General features: G+C 33.2%; 3 protein-coding genes across 3 annotated transcripts; 1 reads left to right on the forward strand and 2 right to left on the reverse strand.

The window, feature by feature from the left end:
* Window positions 1–2,196: 2,196 nt before the first annotated feature.
* On the reverse strand, window positions 2,197–4,162 carry LOC11423645 (putative FBD-associated F-box protein At5g56440). Its single transcript, XM_024771227.2, has 2 exons — window positions 3,972–4,162; window positions 2,197–2,567 (listed from the first exon to the last, which is right to left on the reverse strand). Exons 1-2 carry the CDS (start codon window positions 4,137–4,139, stop codon window positions 2,283–2,285), a joined length of 453 nt encoding a protein of 150 aa, XP_024626995.1. The 5' UTR covers window positions 4,140–4,162; the 3' UTR covers window positions 2,197–2,282.
* Window positions 4,163–9,210: 5,048 nt separating this feature from the next.
* LOC11418875 (cryptochrome-1) lies at window positions 9,211–12,988 on the forward strand. Its single transcript, XM_003589988.4, has 4 exons — window positions 9,211–10,408; window positions 11,036–11,257; window positions 11,352–12,058; window positions 12,179–12,988. Exons 1-4 carry the CDS (start codon window positions 10,105–10,107, stop codon window positions 12,746–12,748), a joined length of 1,803 nt encoding a protein of 600 aa, XP_003590036.1. The 5' UTR covers window positions 9,211–10,104; the 3' UTR covers window positions 12,749–12,988.
* Window positions 12,989–13,480: 492 nt separating this feature from the next.
* Window positions 13,481–17,674, reverse strand: LOC11425178 (probable inorganic phosphate transporter 1-3). Its single transcript, XM_003589989.3, has 2 exons — window positions 17,622–17,674; window positions 13,481–15,574 (listed from the first exon to the last, which is right to left on the reverse strand). Exon 2 carries the CDS (start codon window positions 15,549–15,551, stop codon window positions 13,950–13,952), a length of 1,602 nt encoding a protein of 533 aa, XP_003590037.1. The 5' UTR covers window positions 15,552–15,574; window positions 17,622–17,674; the 3' UTR covers window positions 13,481–13,949.
* Between the last annotated feature and the right edge of the window lie 827 nt (window positions 17,675–18,501).

Raw genomic sequence — 18,501 nt, forward strand, 5'->3', positions numbered from 1 at the left:
TTCTTAAATTTTGAACGTATGCAACAATAATACATTTTAAATAAATTTAAAATAAATAAATTTTTAAAATATAAGAATATAAATATAATTGGAGTCCCCACAAATTAAGTACTCATGGTTTGGTGGCTTAGTCTAGAACAAATTGAACCTCTTGAATTAGTTAGGCATTGAGTTAGATATTGAATTTTCAAAACCAAAAAAAAAAAAGAACACCGCAAAAGATAAATCTCATCATATAAAGAAGGTAATAGTAAAAAATTTTTTTTTACCTCAAATTGATGGACTAACCCACTCACTTGTCTCTATTGATATAGACTTATTGTAACAGGTTTTGAGTACCCATATTACTCTCTATTAACAAATTTTTGTTTATGAAAATAAATTCCCCACCATATAAACATCTCAAACTTTCTTTTCTAATTTATGATAAAACATTCTATCCCTTTTATTAAGAGTCTAGATTTCACATAAGCATAATACCATATGAGTTAATCCATTTCCAAGTACAATTGTTTCGGATTGGACCAATGTTCAATCTTTGTCTATATTCGGAATCCCTTTGCAGACAATACTGGATCAAGATCTCAAAAAGATGAGAGTTAAAGAAGTATTGAACGAGAGAAATTCAAGAATCGACACTGCTTTATATATTCTATTTTCTATAGCCAAGAAGGAGAACGACGAGAAGGAAATGAAAAGAGATAATTCAATTTGTAAACCTTTTTGAATCTTATTTTACAAAATAGGATTAAATATTTTTCCTGTCCCTTTAAAATAGGGACCTAATTAGTCTCCTATGTTGAGTATCTACAATTTGCATGTTTAGTTTGACACGTCACAAACCATGTCTTCATTAATGAGTTGACATCAATTTTGGCATCAAAGTTTTTTAGATTATGAGTTAAGCCAATAAATGAGACACTTGTTAAGTAGTCAATTTCGCATTAAAATATGTCTATCCGAACTACCACACACTTTCGGTGAAGTGAAGGTTTTCGTTGTGGCATGAAAAAATTGAAAATGGGTATGAATAATAGGATTATAGTTTGGTTTAGGAGGGACCTAAGAAAACATAAGAGGGTTTGAAGTTGTACTGCGTTATGGTCCACACACTCGATTCTTCTTCACTTTCTGAGTTTTTAAGTTTTTTTTTTTTTTTTTTTTTTTTTTTCACTTTTAGGATACCACCTTTCGTAATAGATTGTCAAATTTGTTGTCCCAAAATAGATGTCAAAATATCAAAACTCTAGATAAGAGGCTAGAGTGCAGGGAAGAAAATTCAACACTTTCAATAGCAGAGCGGATGGCTAAGATCCCTTATCAACCTTGATGTTGTATTTATAAGAGACAAAACTACTTTTTAGATTCACCGAATACCTGTTACAAAGTGACCAAAGAAATTAGAAACTAGGGAGAAGCAGTTGAATGAGCGAGTGAGAGCAGTCCATTTCAAGATTTAAACACTTTGTCACATGTAGTTATGCAAAATATCAGTATGTAATTTGATAAAAAAATTGTCAGAAAATGATATTAATCGAGCTAACTAAAATACGAAAAGCCAGTCTCAAAATGGTATAGCTAGCCCTAATTTTCTAGTGAGAGAAACTCTGCATTCTCTCTAAATTTTCTTCCTCTTTCACACATCGAGGAGGGGTAATTTTAGGTCAATTTTTGACCTAGAATCACCTCTCTTCATATTTTTTCTCCTTTATTTCAATCTAAATAAGTGATTTCCACATACATCAAGTTTTTCTTTTGTGTTTTTTCGTGATTTCGTCGTCTTAGTGCGACGTTGTGTTGTTCGTCGTCTTGTGCGGCGTTGTTTGATTTCACATCTTTTGTTGTGCGGTGTTCGTTTGGTTCGTATTGAAAGATCAGCTTAAGACAATCACAAATTCATTCAATGATTTGGGCGTCAACGTTAAGCATGGGTATTCTGCTGATTTAGATTTTATCATATTATTTGTAGGCATTTTGCCGTGGAATGCTATTAACTTAGGTGTTGTGAGTTTGTTCGCAGATTCACCCTTTACGTTTTTTACCAACATTGATCATATTATTGTCTCTGATGTATTCTATCAATATGAATGAATGAATATCCTTTGTTTTTGTCAAAAAAAAATAATATGAAAAGCCAATATATATATATATATATATATATATATATATATATATATATATATATATATATATATATATTTGAAACACCATCAAATCTTGCTATTATAAATTTAGAATCTATCAAAAATCTAGTCATGTAGGAAATATATTTCCTAACCTCATCAATCAAATATGAGTTTACAGGCCCTTCCGCACATAGCTAATTTCTGTAACATTTGGTACTTACCATTTAAATCGATGGAACATACACTATGAATTGTCATGGTACAAAATGCTTTTGAGTTTTGCATTACATATTTTGCAAATTGAATCTCATTCTTTCTGCCTCTAAAATCTCTAAACAAGCAAGTTTTGAGCTGAGATGAAAGGCAATGTGGAACAATCTGTGGGTCTTCCCAATTGGTTTCATATATTCCTACATTTTCCATTAAATTGTTTTCTATCTCCTGTAAAAAAATTATGTTCAAGTAAATTTCGATAAAGAAAACAATAATAATTGAAATGTGTAAAGGTAGAGTTCACAAATCAAATTAAATGAAGTTAGAATTCTATACAACATATAAATCAAATTAAGTCATTTGACTAAATGGAGATGGAGGTTAATTCAAAATGGGAGGTCCCTTTGGAAGGATGTGTTAGTCGGAAAATATGGGAATGGGGTTTCGAATGTTGATTGGAAATGTTCATTGCCTTCACAATTCTTCAATGATATTGTCTAGTTAGAGGCGTCCGTAGGGAGTGATTGGTTCTATTAAGAGTCTCACATCGGATATGTGATGGCCTGACAATGTGTTTTTAAGTGGGGACAAACCTCACCTCATAAACCGATTTTGTGGGGTTGTGTTAGACTCAACCACAATTTTTAAGATGATATCAAAGCCTCTCCAAGATCCAATGGGCCACCTGCTATCAGGTTTCCGCTATCGGGCCACCTACCATTTATGTCCACGAGCCAAGCCCATAGTGCTGGTCGTGAGGGTGTGTGTTAAGAGTCCCACATCGGATAGGTGATGACTTGACAATGTGTTTATAAGTGGGGGCAATCTTCACCTCACAATCCGGTTTTGTGGGGTTATATGTTAGGCCCAACCACAATTTTTAAGAGGTTCAAAGGGAAAGTTGTTCAGGTTATGGGACACAAGCTCGACAAGTTCTTGGAAAGGATGGTTAGTTGAGAAATGTCTCTTTGCGAAATATTTCCGTGTTTGTTTTCTCTATCGGTTCAACAAGAAGCCAAAGTGAGTCATTTGAGGTTCAGGTTGTGGAGGTGGGTTTTTTTTTGGCAAAAAAATCTATTTGTTTGGAGGAAACACAAAAAGCTGGTTTTGTGGGGTTATATGTTAGGTCCAACCACGATTTTTAAGAGGTTCAAAGGGAAAGTTGTTCATGTTATGGGACACAAAAGCTCGACAAGTTCTTGGAAGGATGGTTAGTTGAGAAATGTCTCTTTGCGAAATATTTCCGCGCTTGTTTTCTCTATCGGTTCAAAAAGAAGCTAAAGTGAGTCATTTGAGGTTCAGGTTGTGGAGGTGGGATTTTTTTTTGGCAAAAGAATCTATTTGTTTGGAGGAAACACTTTTGAATAATTTAGTGGAGTTGGTGGAGGAGGATGGTGGTCGGAATAGGAGGATCGATGGGGGTGGCTTCCAAAAGACGGAGAGTTTTTTGTGAAGTCGACAAATAAGTTGTTAGAGGGGGTCCTTTTGAAAGAGAATAGGTTGGATAGCTTGATGTGTCTTTTTTGTATTATCTTTGTGCTAGTTTGCGCTTCTTGTGCTGACTGTGCGTTTCAAATTTTCAATATAATTTGCAGTAAAAAAACAATAAACCAAGCAAACTAAATGAATAACCTGATGAATGGCAAGATGTTCAAGCTTGGGCCTCTGTTGAAGCACTTCTAGCATCCACCTCCATTTTCCTCTCCAAATTTTACCCTTATAGCCATGGAAGAAAACCTCTATTTGGGTTAGGTTGTGAAAAGTATGGACTATGTAGAGAAGATGAGGACATGTCTGCATTGATTAAAAAAACAAAGCATTATTATAACATTTACACACAATGACAAACTATTTAACCAATAAGAAAGTCAACACCTATGAAACACATACACTCTTCGGATTAGGCGTGTCCTGGTGTCGGACACGTGTTGCGTCCAACACCAACACGACAATGACACATATAATTACATTAAATTATGTGATTTTTTCAAATTATTACGGTATTGGGTATGTAAGTGAATGTGTCATGTGTCAGTATCCGTACTTCATACTCAGCAAAGTGTTCATACCAGATTCACACTCAGTATGCGATGACCTAATTTCAATTCATAAACCTTCTCGAAGGTTTGGTTTTCGATTCCTTGTTGCATAGCTGCATTAATGAATCGTTGTATTGGTAGCATGTTCGGGTATACATCATGGCGAAAGGTGTTTAAGTCGTCAAAGCTTTGGATGTCGAAGTCGAGGGTGAGAACCAAGAGCCATAATGGGTACAAAGGGTTCCATCGTTTTGAGAGGAGTCTTGTGGCGGCAGCGGGTTGGAAGAAAAGAGATTATGTGAGACAGAATTGAGTCTGGAAGGGTGCTAATCATGTCTTTGCGAGACGATGATGAAGACATGCCAAGTGCAAAAATCGGATAAAAGACACTAAATATTTTACTATGCTTTTTCACTTTGCGTTTGTAACCTTAAACAAATTTATGTGTCATCCCGAATAGATAATATCTATATTATGTTTGTTATACTGGTGTAAGATCATATTTATGTTTTATTTGTTTCTTAAAAAATTATCTTATGTTTGTTATAACAATGTTTTTGAGAAATATAAATATAATTTGTTATAATATAAAATTGACGGCACTAACGTAGTAGATATTATCTTATGTTTGTTACACTTATAATAAATTATATTTATGACAAATTATCTTATGTTTGTTATAATAGTGTTTTTATTGTTATGAATTTTTCGCCTATTGTTGTGGTTTGTTTCTATTTTAATAAAATTTTAACTAATTTTTAAATTGTTATTTTAAATCATACTAGATTTTTGACCCGTGCTCCGCTCGAGTTTATTGTAAAGGGATTGACATACGAATAATGAAATGCAATATATAATTGGTAACGGTGAAAAAAATAAGTTGTAAGGTCACGTCTTTTCATTTGCAAAACTCTAAATATCAAAATATAAGATTTTTGTGTTGTGTGTGAAATTTACCACGGTTTAGGGGTTTTTTTGTTTTGTTTTGAGAAAAACATGTTTAGGGCTTGGTATATATAATCAAGTTTACATGGAAATTACGGTAGCCGAATTTGCATGGAAATTAGGATATTCTGTTTGTAAACGTATTAAATAAGTGTAGAAAATATTGTCAAAAAAAAAACATGATAGGAATAAAAGGTGTAAAATAGAAGACATCAAATGTGATCATTGATATGCTCATAGTTTCTAGAACAAACATGCAACATCAAATAAGTGTAGAAAATATTTCCTTAAAAAAAAGACAAGAGGATAGGAATGAAATTGGTGCGATGCATTTTTTTTAGATGAAATTTGTTAGGTTAAATAATTGCAAACCTAATAAAGCAAATGATCGGGAAAAAATTAGGTTAAATTGCTACAGACCTAACAAAATTAATAAATAAGGATATTTACTATATTAACTAGAGAAAAAATGGGAATGCTGTCTTAACGTTTGAAAATTATCAACAATGTTTTTTTTTTAATTAAAATTTTGATTTTGATTAAAAGTAAAAAAATACATGCTTTCTGCTTTCAAATTATAACAATAAAAACAATATTACGAATGGATGTCAATCCCTATTGCTATAATGACACGCACCACATAAGAATGTCCGCTATACTGGGTTCACGCACAAAACAACATAAAAGATCAACATAAGCAAAAATATCTATTGCTAAACTACGGAACTCGTGAAATAATAATAATAATAATAATAATAAAACAAAATAGGAATGGATGCCACAAACTCAATTATGAATTATGAATTATGAAAAAGAATGGAGAGAAGAGCGGTACGGTTGAATCGGAAAGAAGAAAAAAACAATAATATAGGTGTTAGTTCAAGGACCTGAAACTCGTAGGTGTTTGTAATGGATGTCAGAAACAATAGTCCAAGGATTTAAAAGAAAAAAAACAATCAGTAAACTCACTCGTAGGTGTTAGTTCCATCTTATATTATATATATATATATAAATCTAAGCATAATTAGAAGAAATAATAGTATAGGTGTTTGTCAAACCTGAAGAAAGAAAAAGCTTAGATTAAAAGAAGGTTTGAGTTTCGATTTCTGCTCAAAATATGTGATTATGGTGATTAACAAAATCTCATTTATTTATAGTTAAATAAAAAACAAACCAAAATCTTTTTTTCCTTAATAAAAAAACTAATTGAATAATATGGTGTTAAAAGATTAGATAGTAACTAATTGAAACTTCTTTTCCTAAAAAAAAAAGAGAAGAAAAAAATTAATAGATAGTATTGAAAGTATGATATATAGTTTGTTGAGATATTTTGGCTACATAAAATATTAGAAATTAAAGATAAAATTAAATAAAATATTTAGTGGATAAGATCAAAAGTTTGTTGAGATATTTATGTCAAATAAAATATAGAAAAAATAATAAAAATATTGTAAATAAACATGGAAGTGACACGTGACACAAAAAAACCTTACTTTATATATATACTATTGATTGATTGGGTTCACGGTATTCGCTATAATGACATGCACCAATTACAAATTGATGCCAATCCCTATTGCTATAATGACACGCACCAATTATGAATGTCCGTTATACTGGATTCACGCACAAAATAACATAAAAGATCAACATAAGCAAAAATACCTATTGCTAAACTACGAAACTGGTGAAATAATAATAATAATAAAAATAATAATAATAAAATAAAATAGAAATGGATGCCACAAACTCAATTATGAATTATGAATAAGAATGGAGAGAAGAGCGATACTGTTGAATCGAAAAGAAAAAAAAAAGTATAAGTGTTAGTTCAAGGACCTGAAACAGAAACAATAGCATAGGTGTTAGTTCAAGACCTGAAACTCGTAGGTGTTTGTAATGGATGCTAGAAACAATAATTCAAGGACCTGAAAGAAAAAAAAAATTAATAAACTCACTCGTTGGTGTTAGTTCCATGTTATACTATATATATATATATATAAGCATAATTAGAAGAAATAATAGTATAGGTGTTTGTCAGACCTGCAGAAAGAAAAAGCTTAGATCAAAAGAAGGTTTGAGTTTCGGTTTCTGCTCAAAATATGTGATTATGGTGATTAACAAAATCTCATTTATTTATAGTTAAAATAAACAAACCGAAGCCTTTTTTTCGTCAATGAAAAAAACTAATTGAATAATATGGTGTTAAAAGATTAGATAGTAACTAATTGAAACTTATTTTCCTAAAAAAAAGGGAAAAAAAAGGATTTAATGGATAGTATTGAAAGTATTAGATATAGTTTGTTGAGATATTTTGGCTACATAAAATATTAGAAATTAGCCCTTCACACCACCTTTTTTCCCTTTCCTTTTCAGAGCTCCCCTTTTCCCCACTGCGTTTTTCACCTTTCACCTCTCCTCACAGCCGCCTTTCACTATTTATTCTTCCTTTTCATTGTTATCATTTGGGTTCTTTGAGAAAGTGAAGTCACCACCTCCTTTCTTTTTGGATTCGCTCTTTACCATCCACCACCGTGTCGTCTTTCGTCGGCATCTTCAAAGGGTTTGGGTTTTTCTTTGTCACCCGCCGTCGTTGCTATCCATGCGCCGCCGTTAAGCTTTCTGGTTGTCGTTTGCTACCAATTTGTTTTGTTTCGGAGGCGATTATGTTTTAAGGGTTTGGAAATGAATTTGTTATAATCGATTATATTATAATGGTATAAAATATTATTATAACTCTTGAAGAGATTCTAAAATTTGTTATATAAAGGTCGATTGAACAAATTTAGATGATTATATAATAGAATGATTGTGATGTCACTTGATGCGAGTAAAGATCATTTCCTTAAGAAAATTATGAACAATTTGAATTGGTCAGCAAAGTCAAGCATACAATTTGTATCTTATAAAACAACAATATCATCCGATCATTTGAAAATGTTAACACTGCATCAAGAGAGTGAAGAACACTCTTTATTAAGGATTATGATTTCACACATACAAGAAACTTGTGGTTTTCTAATTTATTAAGGAGACTATTTCTACAACTCAATACGAAGACAATATCTCAAGAAGTGCAAATTTGGAGAAGAGCATGGAGATATACCATATCTTTCTACATAGTCATCGTCAAGTAAAGATTTTGGATAACTAGCATAAAAGATTATTTGACTTTCCTCGTCTCATATATATTTGTCTTTATGACGGGGAGACACGAATGTATTCTGCACTCTTTTTCCCTTAACCATGGTTTTATCCCATTGAGTTTTTCTGGTAATGTTTTTAACGATGCAAATTATAACACAAAATGATGTTGTAATTTTTTTTTCTCAATAGAATTTATTTCCATCGGGTTTTTTTTTAGTAAAGTTTTAATGAGGCATATCCTTGATGAACATCCAAGGAGGAGTGTTATGAATAATAATGTTGGTGAATGTCTATTCTTGATTTTCCAAATTCTTATAACTCTAGTTAGTGAAAAATTGTTAGTGGTCTTTGACCGAATGTGATCATTCACTTGATTACTTGTTTATATAAATATGACTATATAAATATACACATTGAAGAGAATAATACAAAAACTCTCATATTTTTGATGTTGTCCCTTAGTTTATTTTATAACATATTTTACTTTCTATACACTTCTATCTTATCTAGACTTTCCACCTAGAATTGTAATCGAAAATGATGTTTCCAAACCAACTTAATTAGCCCATGGTATTGAGGAAAATAACTCCTTGTAAGAGATTATGCCGACTTAAACTTCCAAATTGATAATGACTCCACATAATATAATATACTTGAGCCCATTATCAAATTTAAATTTCAATATATAAAAAACATTAAAGAATATACTTTTAGGATATTATTTCTAATGTATTGCATGATATACTGTGAACCTGCCCATTAGCCCCACTGTCCTCTTTAATTCATTGCATGTTCCCCACGTGATCCTTGATCCACACTTGGATCCTATTAACACAAAGAGACAAAACCATAGTTTCATTGTTCACTATCAATCACATATCACTTCAATTTCACTCTATTAAGACACTAAGGTTCCTTGTGAATATCTAGTTTATACACATTAATTAATATCTTCCTTATATATTGCTTTGAAATTCAGAATTGAGGTTGGTTTTGACTTGAATTCAAGAGCTTTTATGTTATTCATATATTTTTTTTTTTGTTTCTAAAGATCTCTTTTAGTTATCACTAGATTTGTTCTAGCTAGCTTTAGTTGTTTGTGGACACAATTGTTTTGTAGATATTTAGTCATTTGGTTTTTTTAATGATCCTTAGTCTCTCTTTTTTTGTTATAAAATGGAAATATTCAATTTTTCATGTTTTTATTATTGTTGAGTGAGACATGTAGGGAAAGGTTTCTATGACAGAGATTTTGATTGCATACTTTTTACAAAACAAAGAGGCATAATCTTGGTCTCATGTCTAAGAATTAAATCAATTTTGAGTTTTGACACTCATTTGAAGTTACTTTGTGGTTTGCTGAATCTTAGATCCAGTGATCAGATATCTCCTACATCCTTTTTTTTGGTTTGCCACATGTTCCCTCCTCTGGAGGTAATCCTGTTCGACCTCCTGTTCCAGGAACTGTCGGACAGGGAGAATCGAACCTGAAACCTTGAGGAGGAACACACTCCCAGGTCCCAAGTCAATACCACCAGGCTAACCCAAGTGGGTTGAGGAGATTGTACTTATAGTTAGGTGTATGAAGGTGAAGTGAAGGTTTTGGTTGTGGCATTCAAAATCTGAAAATAGGTATGAATAGGACCATAGTTTGGTTTAGGAGGGACCTAAGAATTGAGGACAATCCTGCATTAGCTGCTGCTGCAAGGGATGGTTCTGTTTTTCCTGTCTTTATTTGTTGTCCTAAAGAGGAAGGACAGTTTTATCCGGGTAGAGTGTCGAGGTGGTGGCTGAAGCAGTCTCTATATCACTTGGATCAGTCACTGAAATCTCTTGGAGCTGGACTTGTGATGATCAAAACTGATAGTACTCTTAAAGCACTTTTGGAATGTGTAAATGCTGTTCAAGCTAAAAAAGTTGTGTTTAATCATCTTTATGGTAAGTGATACCATTGAAAAGCTGAATTTCTTTTTATAGAATTTAACTTTCTTTGTTGCATGTTTTTGACAATTTTTTATATGCATCCTGTTGCCACGGGGATTAATAAATCGGTAGTAGTATCAAACTTGTTAACAATTGATATGGTTTTACAAATTTATGGTCCGGAGTGCGAATCAGTTTATGTTTTCATCATAGTATTTATTACAATTGCAGAAAAAATGTAACATAACTAGTATAATTGGAAATTTGAAACGAGTCATAAAAACCATTGTTTTAGTATATCAGGATACTTGTTTACAAATCATCTAGGAGATAACATACAAGGATATATGGGAACCTTTTTGTTTATGTTTTGAGACACAAATTTTTGAGTTTTATATATTCCAAGCATTTATGGAACTCTCACTATCTTTAGCTATGTGTCAAATTGATCATTCCATGAATTTATCACACTCAATCAGGTATTTGAATGTTTCACAGTCTTTCTATTTGGTTATTTGATATGCGGCTGAAAAACATTGATATTATTAATAGTTCATCATCGTTGATGCAAAAAATCCTTCACTGATCTGTTTCATATCAATACAATGATAGATACCTGATGATCTCCACTTCTTTTAACAGATCCAGTTTCACTTGTTCGTGATCACAACATCAAAGAAAAATTAGTGGAACTTGGTATTTCTGTGCAAAGCTACAATGGAGACTTGCTGCATGAACCGTGGGATATATATGACGAAAGTGGACATGCATTTACAACCTTTGATCCTTTTTGGAGTAGATGCTTGCAAATGCAAATGAAAACTTATTCAACCATTCCTCCTTGTCAATTAATTCCAGCACAAGGTACAATTTACTATGTGATGATGTTATTCTGTTATTATACTATACTGTCTACAAATCAAGTGAGAATGTGTTTCTTTTGTTGTTTTGGTGACAGGTAAAGTTGAGAAACATTCAATTGAACAACTAGGTCTTGAAGATGAGTTAGAAACATCAAGCAATGCATTATTATCAAGAGCATGGTCTCCAGGTTGGAGCAAAAGTGACAAGGCATTAACCGAATTTGTCGAAAACCACCTAATTCACTACTCAAAAAATAGGTTAAATCTTGGTGTTGACTCGACCTCACTTCTATCTCCGTATATTCATTTTGGAGAATTGAGTGTGAGGAAAGTATTTCAGTTGGTGCGAACAAAACAGATATTATGGAAAAACGAAGGAAATATTGTAGGCGAAGAGAGTGCAACGTTTTTTCTCAGGGCCATTGGATTTAGAGAGTACTCGCGTTATCTTTGTTTTAGTTTTCCGTTCACCGTCGAAAGGCCATTGCTAGGGAACTTAAAATTTTTTCCTTGGAATACCGATCCTTCAAAGTTTAAGGCTTGGAGGCTAGGTAGGACTGGATATCCATTAGTTGATGCAGGAATGAGGGAGCTTTGGGCGACCGGATGGATACACAACAAAATGCGAGTTATAGTTTCTAGTTTTGCAGTGAAAATGTTGCTTATACCATGGAAATGGGGAATGAAATATTTTTGGGATACACTATTAGATGCTGACCTTGAAAGTGATATCTTGGGTTGGCAGTATATCTCCGGGAGCTTACCTGATGGTCACGAGCTTGAGCGGTTAGACGATCCAGAGGTAAGTCGTGTTTTCTTGTATTGCACGATTTTAAAATATGTCTATACTTTGATGTTCAAAAAGAGAGAATTCTAAAACATTATAGCATGAACTGTAATTTTGTCTAACTTTTGTGAACAGATTCAAGGGACGAAATACGATCCAGAAGGCGAATACATTCGACAATGGCTACCAGAGTTGGCAAGAATTCCAACTGAGTGGATCCATCATCCATGGAATGCACCACTTACTGTGCTAAAAGCATCAGGTATAGAGTTAGGTCAAAACTATCCAAAACCAATCATTGAAATAGATTTGGCTAGAGAACAATTGACTCAAGCTATATTCAAGATGTGGGAAGATGAGGCAGCTTCAAAAGCTTCTACCTCAGAAAATAAACATGAAGTAGTTGACGACAGTGAAAATTTGTCGATTCCAAAAGTTTTCTTGAAGGACAAGGCTCCACGCGGTGCTACTTCTTCGTCAAATGATCAAAAGGTGCCAATACTTCAGAATCCAAAGATTGATGATCCTCCTAATAGGAAGAAACAAAAATGTATGGATAAAGAGGATCGGGAACAAGATAGTTTGAGTAACCTTAGCAAGCGGACCGATACCGGAGTGTCATGCGTTGATCAAGAAGTGTGCTCAACCGCTGAATCTTCATCCAAGAGACAGAGTTCAAGCACTTGTTCATTTTATGTACCATAACAATGTTCCTCTCCTCTTCTACTAATATAAAGTTGTCATGGTAAGAACATAGTTCAAAAAAATATGCATGAGCATATTTCTTAGAGAAATAGCTAATCTAAAGCTTAAGATACTAATATAATAATAAGGTAAATTACACTTTCTTAAAGAGATGTTTGAATTAGACTTTCATCTCCTCTTCTATGTTAAAGTCTACACACTCCTCTTCGTATAAGTAACCATATATTAAGAGAAATGCTATGGACACGCTCTTTCTAACACTCTCTGACACACACTCTCTTATTGGGTGAAATCCATGTGGTACCCCACATTGGAAATGAATCCCACATATAGAGGTGAGATCCACATGGGTTTCACCCAATAGGAGAGTGAGTGTTAGAGAGTGCTAATGTCAAAGTCAGAGTCCCACATCGGAGGAAATATGGCTTGAACATGTGTTTATAAGCGGAGGCAATCCTCACCTCACTAGCCGGTTTTTGGGGTTGTGTTAAGCCAACCATCATTTCCTTTCTAAGAACTAGAAAGAGAGTGTTCCTAGCATATTTCTCATATATCAAACTCAAGTCCATTTTTACATCTTAACATTTTATTAATGGTGATGGTAAAGTCTTTATAATCATCTGAATGCCCAGATAACTAATTTATGGTTTTGTTTTTGGTTCCCTTTGTGATGGTGCTACAGAATCATGATATAATATTGGCCAAGATATCAAACTAGAATAACATTCATAAAAAATTAAGACTTGTGTTTAAGACATGTTACCACAATCTTAAACAAAGGCTAAAATCAATTATACAAGAGTAGATTAGATACAACCAAAGGCAAACACTTTACATAGGATTTGTTCTTACACCAAGAAGCAAAGAACTATATCATTATTGTGAATACAATACAAACAACCAATAACTAGTTTTGAAATCTTCAAACAATATAATACACATCCCTTTGTTGAATCAAACATAAACTATCCTAGCATATCTTGTTCATGGTTTCCAATTGCAGGCCACATCACACAACGATGATCGCATGGGGCAGCAACAGGAAGAGACGAAATGTGGATGGAAAAATAAAAGGAACAAGGTTTTTAAATATGTCACGGACATTATTAATATCTGGAGAAAATATAAACTTAAATCACGTTGCAATGCCCACAGTCCCACCGGCAACGCCTGGAACTGTATTCATGACTGTGAGCACAGTTTAAACCCCCGATCCTTCTTGCCGAGTGTCCTCAACACTTTCTCCTTCATTCTCTCCACTCAACTCTTCCAATGATTTTCCCTTTGATTCCGGGACAAGTAAAGTGCATAACATCCCAACAAAGTTGATCACACCAAGCATGATAAGAGAGTTCTTAATCCCAATACCGGTTGGGTACCCTTTATCGGTCTTGGTAGGATCTTTACTTTGTGCAGCATACAAGAATCCAAATGCACCAACAATTGCTCCTGCCTTTCCTGCAGCAGCTGATATTCCATGACAGGTAGACCTTAACCTAGCCGGAAAAATCTCTGCCGGTACAACAAATGTTGTAGCATTTGGACCAAAATTAGCAAAGAAGAATGTTAGTGAGTACATTACAACAAACCCAATTCTATTCTCTTCCTTGCTCCAATGATCATATGGTATGGCAAGAGCAAACATGAAAACAGTCATGAAGAAGAATCCCATCATTTGAATAGCGAAACGACCCATGTGATCGATAAATGCGACTGTGAACCAGTAGCCCGGAACAGTACTGCACAACGCAATAAGTGTTTGTGCTCTTGCAATCTTGTAAACCTCATGAATTGCATTCATTTCTTTTGCCGGAGGGATCCATCCGATTGCGCTAAAAATGTCCTTTTGGAAAAGATTCTGACTATAGAAAGCAATATCCAACAAAAACCAAGTACTACATGTTCCAAACAAAGCCCAACCATGTCGTTTTGCGAATTGCTTGCTGAACAAGCCATAACTATTCCTTTTATCACTAGTCATTTTTTGTACCTTCTCTTCTTCAACTTCAAGTTCAACTTGCAATACCTTAGACATATCCGCAGCAGCTTGTTTCGCGTTCTTAGCAACAAGAGCCGTGTAACGAGCTGTTTCTGGCATTTTCATTCGCCAGTAGTACGTCAATGCAGCTGGAAGAGCACCGAACATAAGAATAAGTCTCCAAACATAATCAAATTGAGGCACTAACAATGATGCAGCTGGATTTTCTTCAAAGGTAGGAACCTTATATTTGTGATCAAATATAGAAACCACAATCAAAGCAACAATTCCACCACCTAAGATACCAAAACCTTGCATGGCAAAAACAGCAGCAATAAATGCACCTCTAGTTTTTTTGTTAGCATATTCAGACATGATTGTAGCTGAAAGAGGGTAATCACCACCAATACCAAAACCAAGCCAAAACCTAAAGAAACAAAGTGTTGCCATAACACTCTTTGGACTTGAGCCAAAAGAGAGTCCTGAAGCAACAGAACAAACAACCATGAGAATAAGAGTCAAACCATATACTTTTTTTCTTCCCATTTTGTCCCCAAGCCAACCAAAGAATAATTGGCCTGCTAGTGTTCCAACAAGTGCAACACCAGTTACAGCTGATTGAACACTTGGTGGAAGTGTTCCTGGTCTTGTTGGATTTGGTTCAGTGTAATATATTCTCCCTAACAACTTTGTAACAAGAGAAATGCAGAAAAGATCATAAGCATCAGTGAAGAAACCCATTCCAGCTATCACAATTGTAGTGAAATGGTACAATTGTGTCTTTGCCACATCTAGTGCATTTAGAACTCCTAATTCTCCAGACATGACTGAATTTGTTACCTAGTTCCCTGCATAATTAAGCACAATACACATTAAATAATAAATAGAAGCAAACAACCATATTTGTCCCTTCATATAAACTTTAAGTTAATTTTCCATAAATTCCTTAATTTTAGGTTGAATCTACATGCCTACTTGAAGACATACTGAGACAATAATTAATGGTTTGGAACATTCGGGCAAATTGGTACTAGGTGGTTCCATCCAAATATAAGGAAATAGATCATATAATGGAAAGCTAGATAGAGACTAAGATACATAGACATATGGAGCCAACAATTTGTTAAATTAATTAATTTTTTTTGGCCCTACCTAGATATTACATCAAATGTAACCAAAAAAAAATATTACATTATCAAATGACCAATGTGAATCCATTTTCATCATAAACTCAAGAGGGATAGCCTTAATAATTAGAAAAGGTTGAATATTGTAGGGGATTGTGACAAAGTATATATGGTAACTATTGCTAACACCTTAATCGAGGAATTAATTTATGGTAAACTGATGGAGAAATGAGAGGAATTAATTTAAATAAATATAGTATAAAAGATTAATTTAAAGGCACATTAGACTATTTCTTATTTTAGCTTTAAAGAAAATAGATTTTATGTTAGAAAAATCTAGAGATTTTGAAAAAAAATCTAAAGGTTTATATGTTTGTTTACTATCAAAAAAATCATTTTTTTTTGAAAAAAATGATGTTTAACTAGTTCATGACCTACCTAGTTATGTTTGTAAAAAATAGACTTTGAGAAAAGATAATCTTAATAGCTTTTTATTTTAGAGCCAAAATAATTTTTTTTTGATAAAATGATTTTTCTAAAAATCCTAAACAAACACTTAAAAACGAGAAAAGTGATTTTTTTTACTATAAAAAATCTGAAACAAACGAGGCCTAATTTATCTATAGTGCATTACCAAAAGTGTAGTATGTATGACCTGACTTTTGTAAAAAAAAAAACAAGAAAGAGTGGAATGACTAGAAGAATTGTGTTATGGTGAATTAGGGATGACAATTGGATCCAAACCCAATGGACACCCGCAAAAAATATCCGTAATGGGTAGAGTAAAACCCCCGCTTTTATGGATATGGGCTTGGGTCCAGGTAATTACCTGCAAATTTAGATGTGTATGAGCACTATACTACCCAGCCCCACAACCCGCATATACATATTTATATAATATAATAAATATTTTATTTATTTTTGATGTACAAGTATTTAATTTATTTAGCTATTTATAAGCATAAACCTAAACCTAAAAACTAATACGGTAATTGTTTCATCCTTACCTTCATAAGCTCACGAGCTACAAATTTATGATTTAAATCAATTTGATGTTTATATTAGCATGCACTTTTTTATATGTATTTTGTATGTTTTTATTTTAATTTTCGAGGAATATTTTTTATTTGGCTAAATACTACGATTTCTGCTATTTTATGAGTTGATTTAAAAAAAATTGGATCATAGTTTTATTTCAATGGTGATGTTTTTTATTGTCTTTTTATAATTAAAGTGCGCATAATGAGTTCGGGTATGAAAGGCACTAAAATTATTACCCACAAAAGTACGGGCTCAGGTACGAGCATTTTTTACAAACACGGGTATGGGGAAGGGTACTATAGTTCCCTGCCTATTAGGTACCCATTGACATCCCTACGGTGAATGCATGGGAAATATTCATGAAAATATGACATGCATATCCAAGCTAGTGAATGGTCGAATGATTGTTTGTTAATTACTTTGTAACTGTTTTTACATTTAATTATATGCATGACCAAATAGTGTACAACTCAATACCAATATGACATGACAAAAATAGTATAACATGATACCAAATTAGTGCCTAATGCCTATGTATATATACACATATTTATATACACACATAACTCGAGCACTAAACTCTTTAAATATATCTTAGTTATCTCGAGCCATTAATCTCTACTTTTGTATGATGCGACTATGACTTACAAAAAAAAAAAAATGTACAACATGAATATACTCATTTGGTGTCTACAAACTCACTAAGAGAGATAGATAGAGTTCGTACCTCCTTGCAAGAAACCAAGTTGATAAAGAAGTAAAGTGGTATAAGGAGTTAGGTTTATGCACACTGTGAGCAGATAATTAAACTCAGCTATATATATACGTAACAATCCCAGCCAAGCCAGGTATGCCTCATGAGTTAAAAAGAATCAATTTAGCATCAATGGGGTATATGCCTCATTAATCATAAACATTCATCAATGTCAACCCTTCACAAGCACTATTTTTGTTTAAAATTTGCAGTTTCTAGCAGCAACGGGCTCTAATTAATTTATACTTTTTAAGTAATATATACTTAATACATAGACATGACCAATTAAAAATCTAGGACATCCATTCTACTTAGGGAAATTAAACGATATTTCAGATTTGACATTGATTCCACTTGAGGATATGCTCAATATATTTAATACCCCTTGTATCTGTTGCAACCTAATATTCAACTATATGTACATTAATTTGAGGATCTCCGACATCAAGATTTTGGGTTTGTATAACTCTACCATTAAGTAAATTTTTTAGTTGGAATGTCAACCATAAAATTTTTCATAAACTATTACACAATAATATATCACAAGTACAAAACGTACAAGTACCAACCAAACACTCGTCAAATAGTATATCAACTTGTGCATGCGCCATATCGAGCAATGACAATCAAACTATGACATTATATTATGTGGGTTTATGATGATAATTAATCCGTAAATAAAGTCGGTACAAAAGTGGTAATAAAAGAGAACTAACTCTAGACAACCACTAGCATGGAAAATCTGGCGAACCTACATATGTGGGCGAAACGGAATTGCAAAAAAAACGCAAAATGAATATTCTAAGCATTTAAATAGATGTATTGGTCATTTGCCATAAACACGGTTTCGAGG

This window comes from Medicago truncatula, chromosome 1 (assembly GCF_003473485.1).
Source record: "Medicago truncatula cultivar Jemalong A17 chromosome 1, MtrunA17r5.0-ANR, whole genome shotgun sequence".
In the NCBI taxonomy this organism is placed as follows: Eukaryota; Viridiplantae; Streptophyta; class Magnoliopsida; order Fabales; family Fabaceae; genus Medicago; species Medicago truncatula.